Consider the following 18235-nt stretch of genomic DNA (forward strand, 5'->3'; position numbering starts at 1 on the left):
TGGGTTTTTGGCCGAGAATGAGATAAGCCTGGACAGAGGATTTTGTGCAGGTGATATTTATGGAGAAGTTTATGAGGCACAGTCACTTAAGGATGGGGAGAATAGAAAGGGTGGAGGTACTGTGTGCAACATTTGTGATTAATAAGTCAACACACATGGGTGTTTACTGGTTTTGATTTTAGACCTGTCAGGCTCTCTTTGAAGCTTCGCATTGTTTCCTGAAGTGATTTTATGAGTTTTGAATTAAGCATATGCAAGTCATAGACTTTGGAGTAGGCAGTACATGCATATTTTTTTGGAGTTATATGGCTAGAAATTGGCAAATTGAAATATTTTAAGTTTAAATGGGACTGTCCTGTTCACAACTTATTGTGATAGTACAATTGTCAAGATATAGAGGCCACAGGTCTGACCATTTAGTTGGCTGACTAAAACATACCCTCAGTGTTTAAGAAGGCTCTAACACACCATTAAGATTAGAGCATGAATTACAGACAAAGCCCAAACTTATTGTGTGTGTGTGTGTGTGTGTGTGTGTGTGGGGGGGGTGGGGTGGGGTCATGAACAGGCAAATATTGTTCTTCTCCAATGTTTACAATAAAATGGTAAGTTTGCATAGTTTTCAACAAGTGATTCTTTAGACATTAGGCAATATTTAACACTATGAATATCGCCTTGAGTAGAATATATAAATTAAAGAGGATACCCTTGTATGGTGTATTACACAAAACACAAGTCAAGTTCTGAATATAACAAAATAATGCTATAACCTGAACATGACATCTGTGTATTTGTAATATGCAGTACATACTTAATGAAAAATAACAATTGGCCTATGATAACTGGCTATTTCAGGCTGACATAGCAGCATCAGTCGAATGTTATAGCAAGGGATCACAATGAAAGATTCATTTTAATGTCATCATTAAACTTTCTTAAATAGGTTACTGCCTCTATAACTAGTCTCCATCAAATAATGGCCTTTAACTCATACAGCTTGGTTTTGGTCCCTATATTTTTATTTTACTATATCTCTTGAGCCTATTATTCTACATGCTACTTTACTCTGCTCTTGCAGCAGCTTTATGGACAAAAAAAAAAAAAAAAGATAGAGAGAGAGATGTGAATGTTGTTTATACATGCCTGTACAAAACTGATTATAGTTCCCATACTATAACTACCTTACATTTCTGTAAATACTTGGTGATATTTATGATGTTTACTTGAACTGATAACTGATGACTGATGTAAAATTGTAACTGCAAGTGATGTTCATTATACTATGTATATAACTGCTCATGTGATATGATGTTTTGTAACCTTTCTTGAAGCTTTTCTCCCTGGGCCTCCACTGAAAATGGGTTTCTGACCCAGTGGACTTTCTTGGTTACCAAACGTCAATAAATAAATAACTAAATAAATAAATAAAAGTGGTATATGGTCAGTATCTTACCTTGGTTTGTTCTGTTGTTACAGCTGTTTTCTGCGATTATTATAATGCACCAGGACAGTGCAGATGGTACTATGATCCTTGTGGAAATGAGAGGCAAAAAACATGCTCAGGATATCATCACAATCGTAATGACAGCAGGTTTTCTATCACACTAGAAGGTCAGTACTTCTCATGTGTGTGACTAAATGACAGAGATCTTAACCTGAATTTTTTCAAACTTAAAAAAATATAATACTAATAAAGAGCTATTCTACTATGCATAGATTCTAGTTCTATAAATTAACAAGAAGGGTTGTAATTTAAATGTATTTCATGGAGCTGTAAAACTCATATTTCTACTTTTGTAAATTAGTCTACATACATTATTGATTTTTGGAAAGAAAATAAATCATTTTAGCATTGTTTATGCATGTTTAATATTGAAAGTAAAGCTGTGCTTACTCACTATTGGATTAACATAAAATGAAGAAATCATCATTAATGTTAATTTGTATATCTTCTGCATTAACTTTTGTGCATGACTAATTTCACATTTATTCCACATGTACAAATGTGTACTGTTATTTGTATTCAGGATGCTATGCCCGATGTCCCAAGGATGCACCATTCCTTGATGAAAATACAATGACGTGTGTGAAGCTATGTGACTGCACCTGCTTTTATAATAATCAAATATTGCTACCAAATGAAAGTATTACTATATCATCAGATGGCTGTTGCAAAATATGGTAAGGCACATCCTATCATAAATACAGCTATAGTAGTTAATAATGCAAATATAATTTTTAAGGTTCTGATTTTGATACTCTTTAGAAAAAATACTACAGTTGACAAAAATGCAATCAGATATTTAGCTAAAGTATTTCTAGGAACATTTCTCATGCGATGCTGCTTTTCCAGATGCTGTCTATAATGCTGCTTGTAGGAAGTAAATTAATTATTATACTGAAGATTACCCATCTTGCCTGGTCAATGTAACAATGATATAGGGTTGCATATTTCCTATATTTGTTATCCGACTATGACATGATTCCTCCTGGGAAACTCTGAAACTTATCATGGAAGTAACTCTTAAAAGGTTCCCAGAAACAATTGAATGGAAGTTTTGATGTTGAGCAGTACTGCAAAATTGTCTCCAGTATCTCATTCATTTTGTCTACAAATTCACAGAACTGGGTAAATTATATAGTGAATCCAGTGAATGGAGCATATCCCTCCCAGGAGGGTGACTAGTTAACTCCAGGGTTCCGTGGTCAGACAGGGGAAATTATTTCAGTTTGGAATAGTATTCCACTGCTTCTGCTCTTAACCAACTATTATCTGTTCAGGATCACATTAAGATAACTTGAATAATGCGTAGCTATAATTTATTTCAGAGATCTCAGTGCATATCTTTAAAACTGCAGACATAGAAAATAGGGACAAAGGGCCTTGAAAAGTATGTCCATTCAGCCAAAATATGGAAATCTAATAACATAAAATGTGAATACCAGATATCACCAATTTCCTTCTTACTGGAGGAATGTGAGATACTGCTCAGAAACACTTAAAAAAAAGAAGTGACAAAAATGATGTAACAATATAAGCAGATTGTCAAAGAGACAGTATAAAATCTACAGACTTTAATTTGTTTATTTATTTGATATTTGACATTTGTTTACCAGGTTAATATAACTGGGTGGATGCCCATTTTCAGTTGAGACCCAAGGAGAAAAGCTCCAAAAGTATTATACATGATAAAAATATCAAAAATACATTAAGTATAGTGGTAATAATATACACTATAACAGTAATGACATACAGTTTCACCATATACATAGTCACAGTAACAGTAATAATACACAGCATCACAGTAATCACATACAGATTCATCATATACATAGTCACAGTAACAACGACATACAGTATAACAGTAATCAATAGTTTCATCATATTCATATTCACAGTACAGTTTTTTACAGTTGTGAGGCATGAGGTAGGTTCAGTTATAATAGGCAACAACACACCAGGACCAGAGTGTCTTAGTATAGCCTACTTCATGGAACAAGTATAGGATAACAGAAGGAGTAAAACATTTTAATTGAAAAAAGATGTATAAGTAGAAGCAGAGGGGGAGAGGTACATTAAGGTATGTCAGTGCAATATCAAGTCCAAGAGTTTTATAGATTGTTCTTTAATGTTTTTTTTAACATTATTGAGTCAGGAAAAAACAGCTGAGCATTTGTGGATTCCGTTCAAGCAGCTTTATTATGTACAAACACATCAGGATTGAAGTTTAATAACTTTAGCTTCAATAAACTTATAAACAAACTAGCAATCACACTCATATCACTGTCTGGCTGAACTCTCAAAATGGCACTAAAGTTAGCATGTGCTTGCTATTTATATGCACATGCTGGCCTTGGAAATGCTTTTATAGGTAAAACATACACAATCTATTCTACAAGTATGTATTAGAAATTGATGTTAAGTATAGGGGCAGTTTGTTCTACTCACTGGTGACTGAGTGATTATAGACAAGTTTGCCAATGGCTTTATTAGGTTTGTAGAGCTGCAGAAGGTGTTGGTCTGAGCTGCAGAGCGTACAGTTAGGAATGTAGAGAGTGATCAGAGTTGAGAGAGCAGTTCAGGAGTGGGTTTGGTTTAAGGTGAGTTAGGTGTAGTTGAGGCAGAAGGATTTGATGGCACAATTCTAGCCACTGTAGATTTTTTGGAGATAGGCAGTGGTGTGAGCAATAGGTTTGATTAGCAGCAAATCTGGCGATTATGTTATGTGTGAGTTCTAGTTTAGTGAAAAGATTTGTTTGAAGGTTAGTAAGGATTGGGGTAGCATATAATAGGGTGGGTAGTAGGTAGGCTTGTGCTAGACAAAGTTTCAATTCCTTTGTCAGAAATTGTCTGTTTCTATAGAGTAGGCCATTTTTGATGAGTCTTTTTAAGCAGTTTTGGATATGAAGATCAAATTTTATTAGATCATCAATAATGACCCCTAATAGTTTAGTGTGGGGTTCAACATTGATAGTTGTGGTGAGATTTAGGGATGAAGAGGAGGAGTTTAGTTTTATTTGGGCTGAGTAGGAGTTGGTTGGATGTTAGCCATTTTCCAAAAGGGTGAAGAGATTCTTGGGTTAGGGTGAGATGGTGAGGAAGATTGTTGGAGGTAGAAACTATTGTAGAGTCATTGGCATGTTTTATTAAAGAGGAATGAGGACAGGAAAGATTGTGGTTGTTAGTGAAAATGTTACATAGTAGGGGTCCAAGAATGGAGGCTTGGGAACCCCTGTTTGGACTGGGAGGAAAGGGGATCATACAAAGAGCCATCTTACAGATTGAAGTCTGTTGGAGAGGTAGCTAGAGAACCAGCAAAGAGCAGAGTTGGAGAGATTAAAGCTAGATAGTTTGGACAGAAGAAGGTTGTGGGACACAGTAGCAAAGGTCTTTGAGAGGTCAGACATGAAAATAATTTATTGTTGTCTCGAGAGCTACAGATTGTCAATGAATGTACTGCGGTTAGAGTGAAAGCCATGTTTGATAAAGGAGAAGAAAATATTTTCTTGTAGTAGATAAACTGTTTATGTATGCATTTTTTAAGAATGTGTGATAGAAGAGATGGAATAGCAATAGATCTGAATTTAGAGGTGTCAGTGAAGTTACCTCCTTTATGAAGGGGGAATGACATAAAATTTCTTCCAGATATCAAGGACTGTGTTTTCTTGGACTGATCTATTGACAAATATGGAGATGGGATATGCAACTGAATTTGCTGCTAATTTAAGGAAAAGATGTGGTAATTTGTCTGCAGAAGTTGACCGTGTTTTGAGTTTACTGAGAAGTAATCTGATATAAGCAGTGGGGACAGGTTTAAGAGAGAATAAGGTTATATAGGTGGATAGGGGAGAAGTAGAGGGTTTGGTTTTTGTGACTTTTTTAATTGGTTTCTGAATTGAGTCAATGATGAAGGCCTTAAGAAGTGTAGCAGTATCTATGGCAGAGCAATTAGGGGAGGGGTTTGGTACAGAGGGCTTACCTGGGTGTAGCAGTTTGTTGACAGTATTCCAGAATTTTTGGGGGTTACGGTGGGGGAGTTTGTGGGTTTAGATAAATGTTTTTTGTTGTCAAGATTAACTTGTTTTTTAGTTAAATTATATAATTCTTTGTAGCACTGAGGATTGAAAGGAGATTTTTTTTGCCAGTTTTTCCATGCATTATCTCTCTTGTGTGTAAGGGAGTGCCTTGAGTTCTCCAAGAAGCAAAGTTGGATATAATCCTAATTTTCCTGATGGGGCCAGGGAGTTTAAGGTATTAAGAAAGATGCTATTAAATTTTATAACAGCTTCTTCTAGGGAGAGGTCATGGAAGAAGGATTAGTTACTAGATGAAATGATATGATTAAAATGGCAGGGTTGAATCTAGAAAGTTTGCAACAATCTTTGTATTGATGGGATTTGGATACTTAGGGGAGTGTCTCCAGATAGAGGTAGGGATGTGGTCACCTCGAGAATCAAGGAGTATGGAGAGGTTGTTGTAGAGGTTGAGTTTGGAGGTGAGGATCCAGTCAATTGTAGTACCTGTATCAGAATGCTTATTCAGGCGAGTGGGGGTAGTGATTAGTTGGGAGAAGTTATAAAGGTTAATGCTGGCATTTGAAAAATCAGTGGATAGAGAATTCCAATTGATGTTAAAGTTGTCCAGTATAATAGTTTCATAGGAGATATTTTGTGATATTCAGGAGAGAAAGTATTCAAGGATAAGGATGTTGTTTCCTGGAGGTATATAGATGGTAGCTATGACTATCTTTTTGTAATTGCTCAATTTGCAATTAAGTATGAGGACTTCTGCTGGGTGGAAATTTGGTGGTGTAAAAGATATGGGGTAGAGGGTGAGTCACTCTGAGTACAGTATAACTACAGTTCCCCCTTTTTTCATGAGTCTTTCCTGGCAAATGATATTATGCCAGGGGATAAGATTTCACTGATTTATATATATATATATATATATATATATATATATATATATATATATATATATATATGGAGTTTTAGCCATGCTTCAAATATGGTGAGAATTCTGGGGTGTGGAGAGATATCTAGGAGTGTAGTTCAGTGACTTTCTTTTGAATACTTTGAATGCTGATAGATAATCCAGTAAAATGTCTGGTAGCTGAGGAAGTATACATCTGAAAGGAGAAAAATGGAGGGGAGAAAGAGGAGATGTGGGATGGGCAGAGACAGAGGAGTTGGAGGCAGGTCCTGGGTTGAGGTTTATATCTCCTGAGGGTAGTAAGTTTAGTATAAGGAGTTTAGAACTTGAGTAGTGTAGGTTAAAATATATTTTTGGTAGATAGTGAGGGCTGAGGGAATAGTTTTATTTTAAGTAGGTGAGAGTCATTGTAGTAGAATAGAGCAGGGGCACTAAGGAATGGATGAGTTGAGAGATGAGTTTGAGGTCAGGTAAGTATAGGGACAAGGTTTATGTATGTTAGGGTGTGATGGCAGGAGGTAGAGACAGAGAAACAGAAGCAGAGTTGTAGTGAGGAGAAGATGTCTCATGTTGTATGATAGGGTAAAGACAGATGGAGAATAAGTTTGGAAGCAATGTAACAAGGAGGGGATGGTGAATAATACTGTGTGAAAATAATAATAGTGTAGAGAGTATGGAGGTAGGGTTAGGCTAATCTGTAGGATATTTTCGTATGTCAGCAGGAAAGAGAGAGCTGATAGGAGGGTGTGGGAGAAAGAGGGAGTGGCAAGAAGAAGTGGTTTTGATGGATGGATTATAAATGCAGAGTATGTGGGGTGGGTGGGAATGGGGGCAGAGTTAGGGAGCAGAGTCACCCTTAGCGCAGTGAGGGTAGATGGAGCAGGTTGAGTCATGAGGTTCAACTGTTTTGCAAAATTCTGCCATGCAAGGTCATTTATTTTTGTTTCTTTGAAGAAAATGAAACTTTCATCAGTGTTAGCAAGTCTGGCAGGAGATTTGTATATATTCTCAGATTAACTTGTATTGTATGCCAGCATGTCTAATTGTGAAATGTAAATAAGTTTTAAAATGTTGAGTATTTCCCTGCTTATACAAAATGTTTAAAGAATCTGTCAGTGTTTTGATACATTTCTAATTGCACATGTTTGTGAGGGGGATTCTAAAGTACAAACAATTTGTGGAGAGTCAGCTGAACAGTGGTTGATATCATTAGAATGTGATTATTTAAATAGCTGAGAGACAGGAAAAAAAATGTTTTCAAACAGCTGACTGTTATTTTTTAAAATAAGACAGTTGAGACTGTTGACCTGAACTATAAGTGACTGCTGAAATTAGTTGAAGAGCAGTTAGTGCTGAGCAGTTTGTGAAGAGTTGCAGTCAGTCACAGTGCTGTGCAGAAACCCCAAAAAAGGTCTAACCAAAAACTGTAATACTGCCTTTGACTTGCTGTTATGTTTTAGATTAGATCAAGACAATATTCTCTATTTAGATTAGGAAAGTTTAGTTATTTAGATAGCATTTTTCTAAGATGATGGACATCCTTCCTACAGTTTAATTTTATATTTTTGGTGATTAAATTTTGGTGTTTATTGAAACTTATTGATTTACATCCTTGTAATCATTTTACTTACTATTAAATGTTTTTCATTACTTTACACTGTGGCTGGATAATCAGTGTGTTCTTTAGAGATTAGAGAGTGCTTATACCTGTTTGATACTCCACAGGTCACCTTGAAAGCCTGACTGCTTCTGATCATAACTATCATTTATGCTGATATTTAAATTTTAATTGATTACTCTTTAAAGGGCGTTTAGATCTGTCTGACTCTGGTGGCAGCATTACCATTTCTATTGGGGAGGGGACACAGCTGGAAATCTGTGTCAGGCTTCCCATAAGTATTTGAGTGTGTGGGATATAAATTTATTTTGAGTGTGAGTCAGAGGTCTTAAATCTCAACATGTTGCTCGGAAGTGCATGATAAGAGATTATATTTGGGATGGACAGAGATATATAGACCAGTCCCAGGAAAATAGAGCATGTTGCTGTTGTGCTCTTAAGAGAAATTGTGGTATTTTTATCTTGTGTGCTCAGTGGTCTAGTGGTTTCACTGACACTCCCACAGTGTAGTCTGTGGTGAGGATTGAGGCTCCTTAATTACTGACCTGGGTTTAATTGGGAATGTCATTTTATTGTTGACACTCCAGTAAGAAAGTAGCCGGATGTCACATTAATTATTATGCATTCAGTAATCTGAACCAAAAGGGAAATGTGAGATATGTATCCTCTTTCTTTAAATTAGTGGTACCACTAGCATGTTGGTCATGTAGTGCAGTTTTCTATGGATTATACAACTTCATAAATCATGTGTGAAGGCAAGATTTAGAAAATTGTGTAAAGGTGTAGATTTTGTCTGAAACATAGGTCATATCTACAAAATAGGTACATCATCTGCAGGAGTAAATCATGCTTGAAAATAGATTAATTCCCCAAAATAGGGACAGTTCAGTGTTTTTTCACATTGGAGCCTATATAAGTGAATCACATTATACATGAAGTCTCATTTCAAACCTTAGCTAGTGGTGTTATGATATGCAAAACCAGTGATTTTAAATCTAGTACATAAGTTGTAGTTTCATAGGCATATACTAAGCTAACAACCACCATAAGTCTAGCCATCAAACCCAAACCAATTTTGTTCCTATGTATCATGGAAATGTATTAGATGTGGGCATATTAGGAAGTTTCTCAAGGCTGTGTGATGCTAGTTTGGACATAAGTACTGTCTGACTGTCTATCAGAGATATGGGGGGCCAGACCTGGAATTAATTTCTAATTTACTATGCATTTATCATGGTTGTGCTTAAATATGATTAGGGATGGCCCCTACTTTACAGGGATGTCACAAGCAAAATTTAAATCTTTGAATCTAGTAGCTCTGAGGCTGTTCATTTTGCAGATCTGGAAAAACAAAAAGTGCATCAGAACTGGATCTGGGGTTGCCTTGTCGGCTAAGCATAGAATTTGTTTCAGTAACCTATAGGAGATCAAGTACAGAGACAGAGCTTTAAGGCCATCTATATAGGGCAATGCTATTATACCCTGGATTCTTGTAGTAAGGAACGTTTGTGGGCATTCCAACTGTTGCATATGTCTAGTCAGTTACTTACTGAAAGGACATTATATTCAATGATCAATCTGATAAGGGCTGAATAAAGTAGAACTGTGGCTTCCTTAGACCAGGATATTATGCCCCTATGTCCAGACAACATAGATATGATATTTCCATATATCTCTTAAGCCAGCTTGGTAGATATGGACATCCTGAGACAATGTAGCAAATGTATCATGTTCATACACAACCATTTAATCATTGCTCACATACAAACAAGGTTGTCAAGAGCACACACACTATATCCAACATTCAGTGTTCACCATAAACACAGAGCAACTTATGCTGATGCACTAAAAAAGTTATCTTTCCAGACCTTGAAGACCTCTTAAACCTATAAACTGAATCATCTATCCTCAGAAATATTTAAAACACTCAGCAAAAGAAATACCAAATACCTCACGTACACCTAAAACCAGAGGAGTTCGAACAGCAAAGCCCATAAGACAAGCAAACCCATTACCCAAGACTCTTGTCATAGGTGACACAACTGCATGACATATCAACTCCACAATCATCCAACTCAAGAAACTGAAGATAACAATGAATTATGCATGCACTCAAGTCACTATACCACAGATATCGGTGTGATTCTATCATAGTTCATGTGGTCATACGAACATGATACATTTGCTACATTGTCTCAGGATGTTCATATCTACCAAGATGGCTTAAGATATATTTGGAAATTGCACATCTATGTTGTCTGGACCTGTATTTAGGGTGGCTACTGTAGGTTGTGGACTGGGTTATACAGAGGTTTCCTTGGGGTGGTCTCTGTGGTTTAGCACTAGACTAAGTTTGCACTAAGATTTGATAATATTGCTACTGAATGCACAGACTTACTGTTCTAAGCTTGTGTCCACAGAATGGCATTGTTTTCGCCTTACTAAGTTACAGGTAACAGTTCTAATGGTAGTTTTATAGATAAAGTTTACTATAAGTCATCGCTGATGTAAAAAACACGAAAATGATTGCTTGATAGTGAAATGCTACAGCAAAACAACTTAAATAACCTATCTGGAGAAGGCAATTTCAAGTATTAGGGATATTTAAAATTATTTAAATGCAAAATCATCAAATAAAGCAAAACTAAAGAAGTAGCACTCAAAATAGTTAACTGACGTGCAAACCAATAACAACAGACAATAGCAATTAAAGAGGGGAGGGAGTGACTTTGGAAGTCAGATTATAATATAGGGTGCTAGAGAGAAACTCAGACTTTTAAAACTACTATAGATAAAGAGCGAGAGGGGAATTTTCTTTCACCAATTCTCATGATGATTTATCAAGTCTCCATAAAAGTCAGTGAATCATAAATAAGTTTTTGAAATTGTGGACTAGTGGTAAAACATTTTTGAGTAATCAGTGAAATAAAATGTGCAGGAGGAATGCACCTCCATTATAGGGTTTTGCCCCCTATGCCATGATTTCTAAGTATTCTAATTCTAACGTACAAATCCTGAGTAAACAGAAAAGTTATTTTAAAAAATCTACTTAACTTCTTGTTTAACTCTGAGTCATCACCCAAACTTATAGGTAATTTACAGTATAGCAGATATACCAGAAAACATGTTCTGTGAAAACAGGACTTGATGGAGTCATTCATTCTCAGTGTTATCATTCAGTGTGACATGTGACACAGTAAAACCAATTGTTCCCCTACCACACAAAGGAATGCTTTCTTTTCGTTACTAAAATATGTTCTGCGAAGTTAAATAGACCTCTAGCAGGAATGTGGTAATATAAATAGCAGTTCCTTTTTGTGAATAAAGGTGTATCAGCCAGCAGACTCCCAGAGCTGCAAAGGTTCAAAGCTACCAAATCTTACAAGCTCTGTTCAAGCCTAAAATGGCTATCCCTTTTCTACAAACCTTCTTATATGATGGAGAGGCGGCATGATCAGTGGTACAACAGATAGCACTCCTACCATTGGTACAGGAGGTTGTGGCTTCTATTCCCACACCAGGCAAATAGATTGCTGACACTGCAGTGTAGCATAAAAGGGGTGCTGAGAGTATCATTCTTTAAATGAGATGTTAAACTGAAATCCCCTCTGCTTCAATTGGTGGTAGCTCAGGTAGATGGAAAAGAACCCATGGCACCTATCAAAAATACTAGAAGAAGTTCTCAAATGCCCTAGCCAATTTTCTGCAGTATTATTACCACTGGTTATGTATAGACTGAACCCTTCACACATTCAGCAGACTTTCAGTATAACTAATATTTTCATGCAATAATTGCACAACATGCAGATTCAGAAAGTACTTTCAAAAGCATATTTCAACTTAAACTTTACATTAGAAATACTCATTAGACATGCCTAGTTATTATCGAGATCTTTTTCAACAAACTTATAAAAATATTGCCATTACATCAGTGCTGTATGGTAGTGGAATAAATAAAGTCAACTTCCGAACTGTAATGTTACATCTGCTTAGTGAATAATTATGTGGTGATTTCTAAGAGACAAGGAGTGAGTTATTTCTGCACTTTTTATGCTGCTAGAGGGGGCAATACTTTCTTTTATCTGTCAGTAGGTAATGTATCCTATGCTGGTGTTATGTATCTGTTTTATGTTTCTAGTTCAGTAAAGTCTTACTGACTGGATGGACACGGACAGAAACTCAACTGCTATTCTAGACACTGCCTGTCACCCACTTAGCTTCAGTCTCATATTCGTCTGGCACTAGTTGCCCTGCATGCATTTGTACTATGGTACTGGATGTAGCAGGTCACTTAGAAGAAGGTGGTCACCACTATCAGTATGAGCTGAGGACTTCAGTAGCCCCATTTTTCCTGCTGGAAGCAACATTTGAAACAATGTCTTTGTTCTCTTTAAGACAAGTTAAGAACAGAAACCATTACAAGTATTTTTGTATAAATAGTCAGGTACATGACAAGCAGTGTAAAGGCAATATTGGACATAATATTTTACATGAGTTTGCTTCAAGTTAAGGCACACACAGTTTGTATATTTTTGTAAACTCTGTAGTAAAAGCTAGGCTTGCAATAATTTACTTCCAATATAGCCGAAAGGCAGATACTGCCAGTCTATCTTTTCTTCCTATGTTCATCTGAGCTTGGAAAGAACATTTGTGGATTTGATCATGGTGATAAACCTTGATTGCAAAGTAATTTACATATGAAAAAATGTAGTGTGTGTTTCTCACAAGAAGTGTCTTAACATGTCCCCACATTGTGTTGATGCTTTCTCTACTGAGTTGTGTTCTACTGTACCTGCTAAGCAACTTATTTCAAGGCTTAGTATATGTCTGAAAATGTCATGCCATAATGGAAATAGCTAAATCTTACAATAACAGACTGCACCATGTGCCAGTATCTCTTTGTACTGCTATATATCACTATTACAAATGAAGTCTAGATCAAATAAAAAGTTGAAAATTATATTTTCTATTCTATTCTGTTCTATTATATGATATATACATTACCTTTTATATGATCAAATAATAACACAAATAATTTTGAACATACATGACATTAAAAACTCTTATGATTAAAACTGCAAAAAATTTGCAAATGGAAAACAATTTCCTTTTGTAATGTTTAAGCTAAAACTCCTCCATAAAACAAGCCCTTAATTTGTCTGAATAGTGGTAGTGAAACAGAAAGGGTTTTTTTTTTAATGTAAGCTGTGGGGTTAGTGGGACAGTAATGGTTAAGGTTAGCACACATTTCCCTAACCCACTACACTGGCACATGCACATTAAAGCTATGCCCTTACCTAACCCATACTATAATCCACACCAAAGAATAGTCACATGTGTATCCACACATATGCACACATATACAGACACAGAGAATTAAATCAATGCCCTTACATAACTTTTTCCACAATCAGTCAAACCTGCACAAAGACATTCCTGCCCCTACCCAGACCTCAGTAACCCTTTCTGGTAAAATCAACATTTGGAATTTCAAGCCTTAAACAGTTATGATGTTCACTCAGTTGTATCATCCCTGGCCATTTTTCAACAAACATAACATCTATAAAATGCAGGGGGATGGTACATATGTAATTATATAGCTCTCAGAGAAAGAGGTAGTGGGTATATAATAAAAATGAAGTGCCTCAAAACAAGAGAATCTGCACTACAACTTGATGTGCCATTTCAAAGTGTGGTATAAGAAACAAGAGAACACAGCTTGAATATATTTGCAGATGGCTCAAAGTATAAAATAGTTGTTGATTAGAACAGTCTTCCTGAAATAATGGTAGTGTTCAAATGCAGTGGAAGAATTTGAAAATGCTTGGGACAAATATAGGGTAAAGCCATATGAAATAAAAACAAAATAAATGTTTCATTCAGTAGAATCTGCAGCTTATCCAAACATGAGGGAAATGGTTGGATTTGGTGGGCCATGTGCTCCCTGCCCCCCGTCAACACCTCTCATTCTATGTTTCTCTCAAATAGAGACAAAGATGGAAAAGAGTGCTTCTAGAGTGTCAGAGCTCTTAATAATGAACTGGCCACAGATACATTAAGAACAGCTTTGTTGGGCTGCAGTATAACAGAACATGGAGGAGTTTTCTTGTTTTGTTTATACCTCTTGATGTATGTCATTTGTTATATCTGTCCTTCCTCTGTATTCCATACCCATAATGGAAGAGACATCAACAAATCCCATTACTGAACCCTCTTCTTTGAAGTACAGTTGTTAATGCTTTAGCCAATGGTTACCTCCTTCATGCAGAAAGACATCAAAGAGCTCTATGCCATTGTCGATTCATGCATGAACTCCCCTCTGCAGTTACATTTCTTCTACTCTCCATGCTGGTTTTTCTGCCTGCACTAGAACTTACACAACAATAGCTCAGTTCAGAAACCATGTACTGGGGACTGCAGAAAAAATATGCTCAGAGATGGATTATCCTGAAGAACATTACTAATGCCCTTCAGGCCAACTTCAATGCCATCACGCTGACACAACAGAAGGACAAAGTGCAAGTTTTTATTGGAACATTTACCTTTTTTTCTTACAGTTAATTTTGGTAGCCATTTTAAATGTCAAGACCCACTAGAGTGAGTCCTGAGACATGAAGACTAAATGCCCAGAAAAGAAACTTGCATATATTAAGTCCAAGATGGGCATTTCTATAAATATTCCTTTTTCATTGTTGTCTGCAGATTTCAGATTTGGCATATATTATTTGGGGGTTAAGGGGCTTAACCTCAACATGGGGGGGGGGTTGAAGGGGGCTTGCCCCTGCAAAATAGAAGTTTAAAACAGAAGAGCATTCATTTTTTCTCCTGGATATTTGTTCTGGTTTTTTTTGTGTCATTTTGATGGGAAGCTGTTATATATAGACTCCTCCTGTAATCCAAAAGAAGGATTCACTTAGGCATGTGCTCAATGCCTTTTATAAATGAGTTGATGATAAGCTTACTTTAACAATGTGGTTTAAAAGCATTCTTGAATGCAAGTTACTATTTTAATATCTGATGTCCAAACAGATGCTTTGATAGCAGAGGATTTCCCATTGTATCCATGACTCTAATAATGCACATTGTAAATTTGGTACATTTTGAGTGATCTCATTATGATTTAATGGATATACAATACATTGAAAGTAAAGTAAATGAACTATTATAGAATCATACACTCAAAACACTACTGATATTAACCAACACATACAAAATATTTCTGTTTTGCAGGGGATAAGGTCCACTGTATTCCTTTATATGGCACAATGCTCCATAATCCCAAGCTATATATATATATATATATATATATATATATATATATATATATATATATATAGCTGTTCCAAATGTTATAAACTCAGAGAAGAGGAAGACGGTGGAAACAAAATAAAGCTCATCTTCTCTCTCTCTCTCTCTTCTGATTCCCATAAACCAGAAGCAAAGTACACAGTGTGTGATATAATCAGTGCTGATGTACTGAAATAACAACAGTAACCCAACAATTCTTCTGTTTCAACATTACAATAACAGGAGGCAATAAAGCATAGGATTCTCATTCTTATCAACGGGGCATTTTGCTTGTTAAGCACAACTTTCATATGGTAGATGTTGGTTAAGATGCATTTTTGTGAAAATAGAAATCAGCTATGATTCAAAGATGGCTGCCATTCTGTGAACACTGCTGAACTGCAGCTCTTCATATAACCTGAGAAAATCTAAACCCTGAAGTGATACCAAGAACTTTTTAACAACAAATTTTCAAAAAAATAATTATAACTTCACTCAACTATTCTGCAGGAAGAGAAAAAACTGAAGAATAAGACGATATTTAACAGGATTATAGTAGATTAGCTTAATAGGATTATAGTAGATTAGCTGGCTCTGAAGAGAGAATCAAACAAAGAAACTGTGTGCTCTTTACACTTTAAGTTTCTGTACTGAGATAAAACGTCGAAAGAGGAAAAATAAATGGACACTACTACTACTAAAACAAAACTTTCAGAACTGCAGTCACCGGAGAAAGATGTAATTTCCAAAAGACAAAAAGTTATAAAGCAACAGGAACAACAAAAGCCAGGGATTAAAGCTAAAGCTGATCAAGTGTTAAACATGGAAGACATCAAGACTGCTCTGTTACCCATTCAAGAAGCTCTGAAAGAACTTACTACACAAATACAAATGTTTGGAATTTCCTGCACCCACATTCTTGAAAGAATGGACAGGACTGAAGCTCGGATATCAGAAAATGAAGACAAACTAACTTTACTTGGAAAAAAATCAGACACACATGATCTGGACATTCTGGCTATTCAAACACAGATTACTGATTTAGAAGCAAGATCCAGGAGAAACAATATAATTATTAGAGGAATTCCAGAATCCATACAGTATAATGAGTTAATCCCATCTATAACACAAATACTTACAGTGCTTCTTAATGACTCTGACATGGTAAAACAAATAATCATAGAAAGGGCACATAGAGCATTGAGAGAATCACAAACATTGAATAGCCCAAGACCTGTGTATGTTAAAATACTTAATTACAAAGATGTCAGCAAAATCCTTATAACATCAAAAAAAGTGGTGGACATATTATGTGGAATAATAATAGAATTTCTCTGGCACAGGATTTGCCCTTACAAGTCAGACAAGCTAGACAGTCTTTATCTCCATACTGTAAGTTTCTTATTGATAAACATATTAAATTTCAAATGAAATATCCTAATATGTTAATATTTACAATAGATGGGTCTAAATACTCTGTTTCAATGAAAAATGAGGCAAAAATCATCTTTTTGAAAGTTTGTAAGTGTTTACCTGCTTCTGAGACTTGATCTGGCTTTCTGTTGAGACTAACATGCTGTCCAAAGTCGGATTCATCTGTTGCTGTGGCTCGAGGTCTTGGTAATCCTTTGTTTTCATTTTAAATGCTTTAGGCCTCTTTTGGAATAGATAAGGGCTTTGTTTTGTTGATCCTGTTATCTGCATCTGTTTTCCAAAGTTTTATGACTTTCACAAAGTGTTTACATCAATGAGGAAACAGGAAATGCCTTGGATGCTGCTGAGGGGAAGGATTTTACCGTGGCGCTTCCAGAATTCCGTCTGCATTAATTGTCCCCCATCGCAAGCGTTCTGTAAGGTTTCCAGGCTTGGAAATCCAATGTGAACTGTTTTAAGCATTGGAAAGTATGATTAACATTAAACGATGATGTTTTACAGCAATTTAAGGAACATTTGATTATACTTGCCTTCATATAACAAAAAAAGTCTTGTAGTATATAATAAATAATTGCGGTACAGGGAATATTTGTTTCTTTCTTTTTCTTTTCTTTTTTTTCCTTTCCTTTTTTTTTGTTTTTTTTTTAAATAAGTAGGTATTGGTTTACTATTTCAGAATTAATTTGAAAGGACATGTTGAGTTTTTTTTAATGTTAGTGAGGGATACATATATAGAAATTACAATTAACATTCTATATAAATAGAACATATAATTAAACTCATATATTATTAATTAGATGTGACATAGCTATATACTACACTAGTTAGACATCATTTTATAATATTAGAAGATAGAGCTGACCTGAAGTATATAAATAATGAAGGACCTAACATATTCATTAGGAAAGTTAATTAATTTTCTGTTTTTATGTTTGTACCTCTTTTTATATAGGATTACAATACAGTATGAATAAGATGTGTTTTTTTTTCTTTCCCTCTCTTTCTCTCTCTCTCTTCATTTGATACATATATGATAGAGAACAATGTTGTCCCTACGTTGGACTCTTATTTTTCAGAATGACAGTTGTCGATTATCTTATTTGATTCATGTTGTTTATGTACTGCTAGCTAATCAAAATGGCTGAAAGTTTATGTTAATGTTATATCTTCAGTATGATTTATTTAAATACCAGTTAACAAAAGAGATGTAGATGCACAGTAGTGTTTGGTGGGGAATGTTTAGATTAGACTTTGTAGAAGTAAAATTAGTTTATATAGGTCCTATCTATGGGAAGTTTTTGAGTTGTTGTAACCTGATGACATTACACATGTTTATCTTTTTGACCCCTTCAGTTTTTTACGTTATACAAGACCTATATATGTCCTGGTCCGGGGATAGAGTGGGTAGGCACTGGTATATGACGGGATGGCAAGAATGCTTCCAAATTACATATGTCTTTAAA

The 18235-nt window shown here is 35.5% G+C and overlaps 1 protein-coding gene across 1 annotated transcript in view; it reads left to right on the forward strand.

Moving 5' to 3' along the window:
• The window catches only part of LOC122815693 (mucin-19-like), a gene marked incomplete in the record, with an annotated part of 520597 nt that overhangs the window by 230367 nt on the left and 271995 nt on the right, over positions 1-18235 (forward strand). The window contains 2 exon segments of the mRNA XM_044088393.1: positions 1477-1611; positions 2028-2181. Of these exon segments, the coding sequence (XP_043944328.1) occupies positions 1477-1611; positions 2028-2181 (289 nt within the window).

Source organism: Protopterus annectens, chromosome 11.part0, assembly GCF_019279795.1.
Source record: "Protopterus annectens isolate FY-2018-M chromosome 11.part0, PAN1.0, whole genome shotgun sequence".
In the NCBI taxonomy this organism is placed as follows: domain Eukaryota; kingdom Metazoa; phylum Chordata; order Ceratodontiformes; family Protopteridae; genus Protopterus; species Protopterus annectens.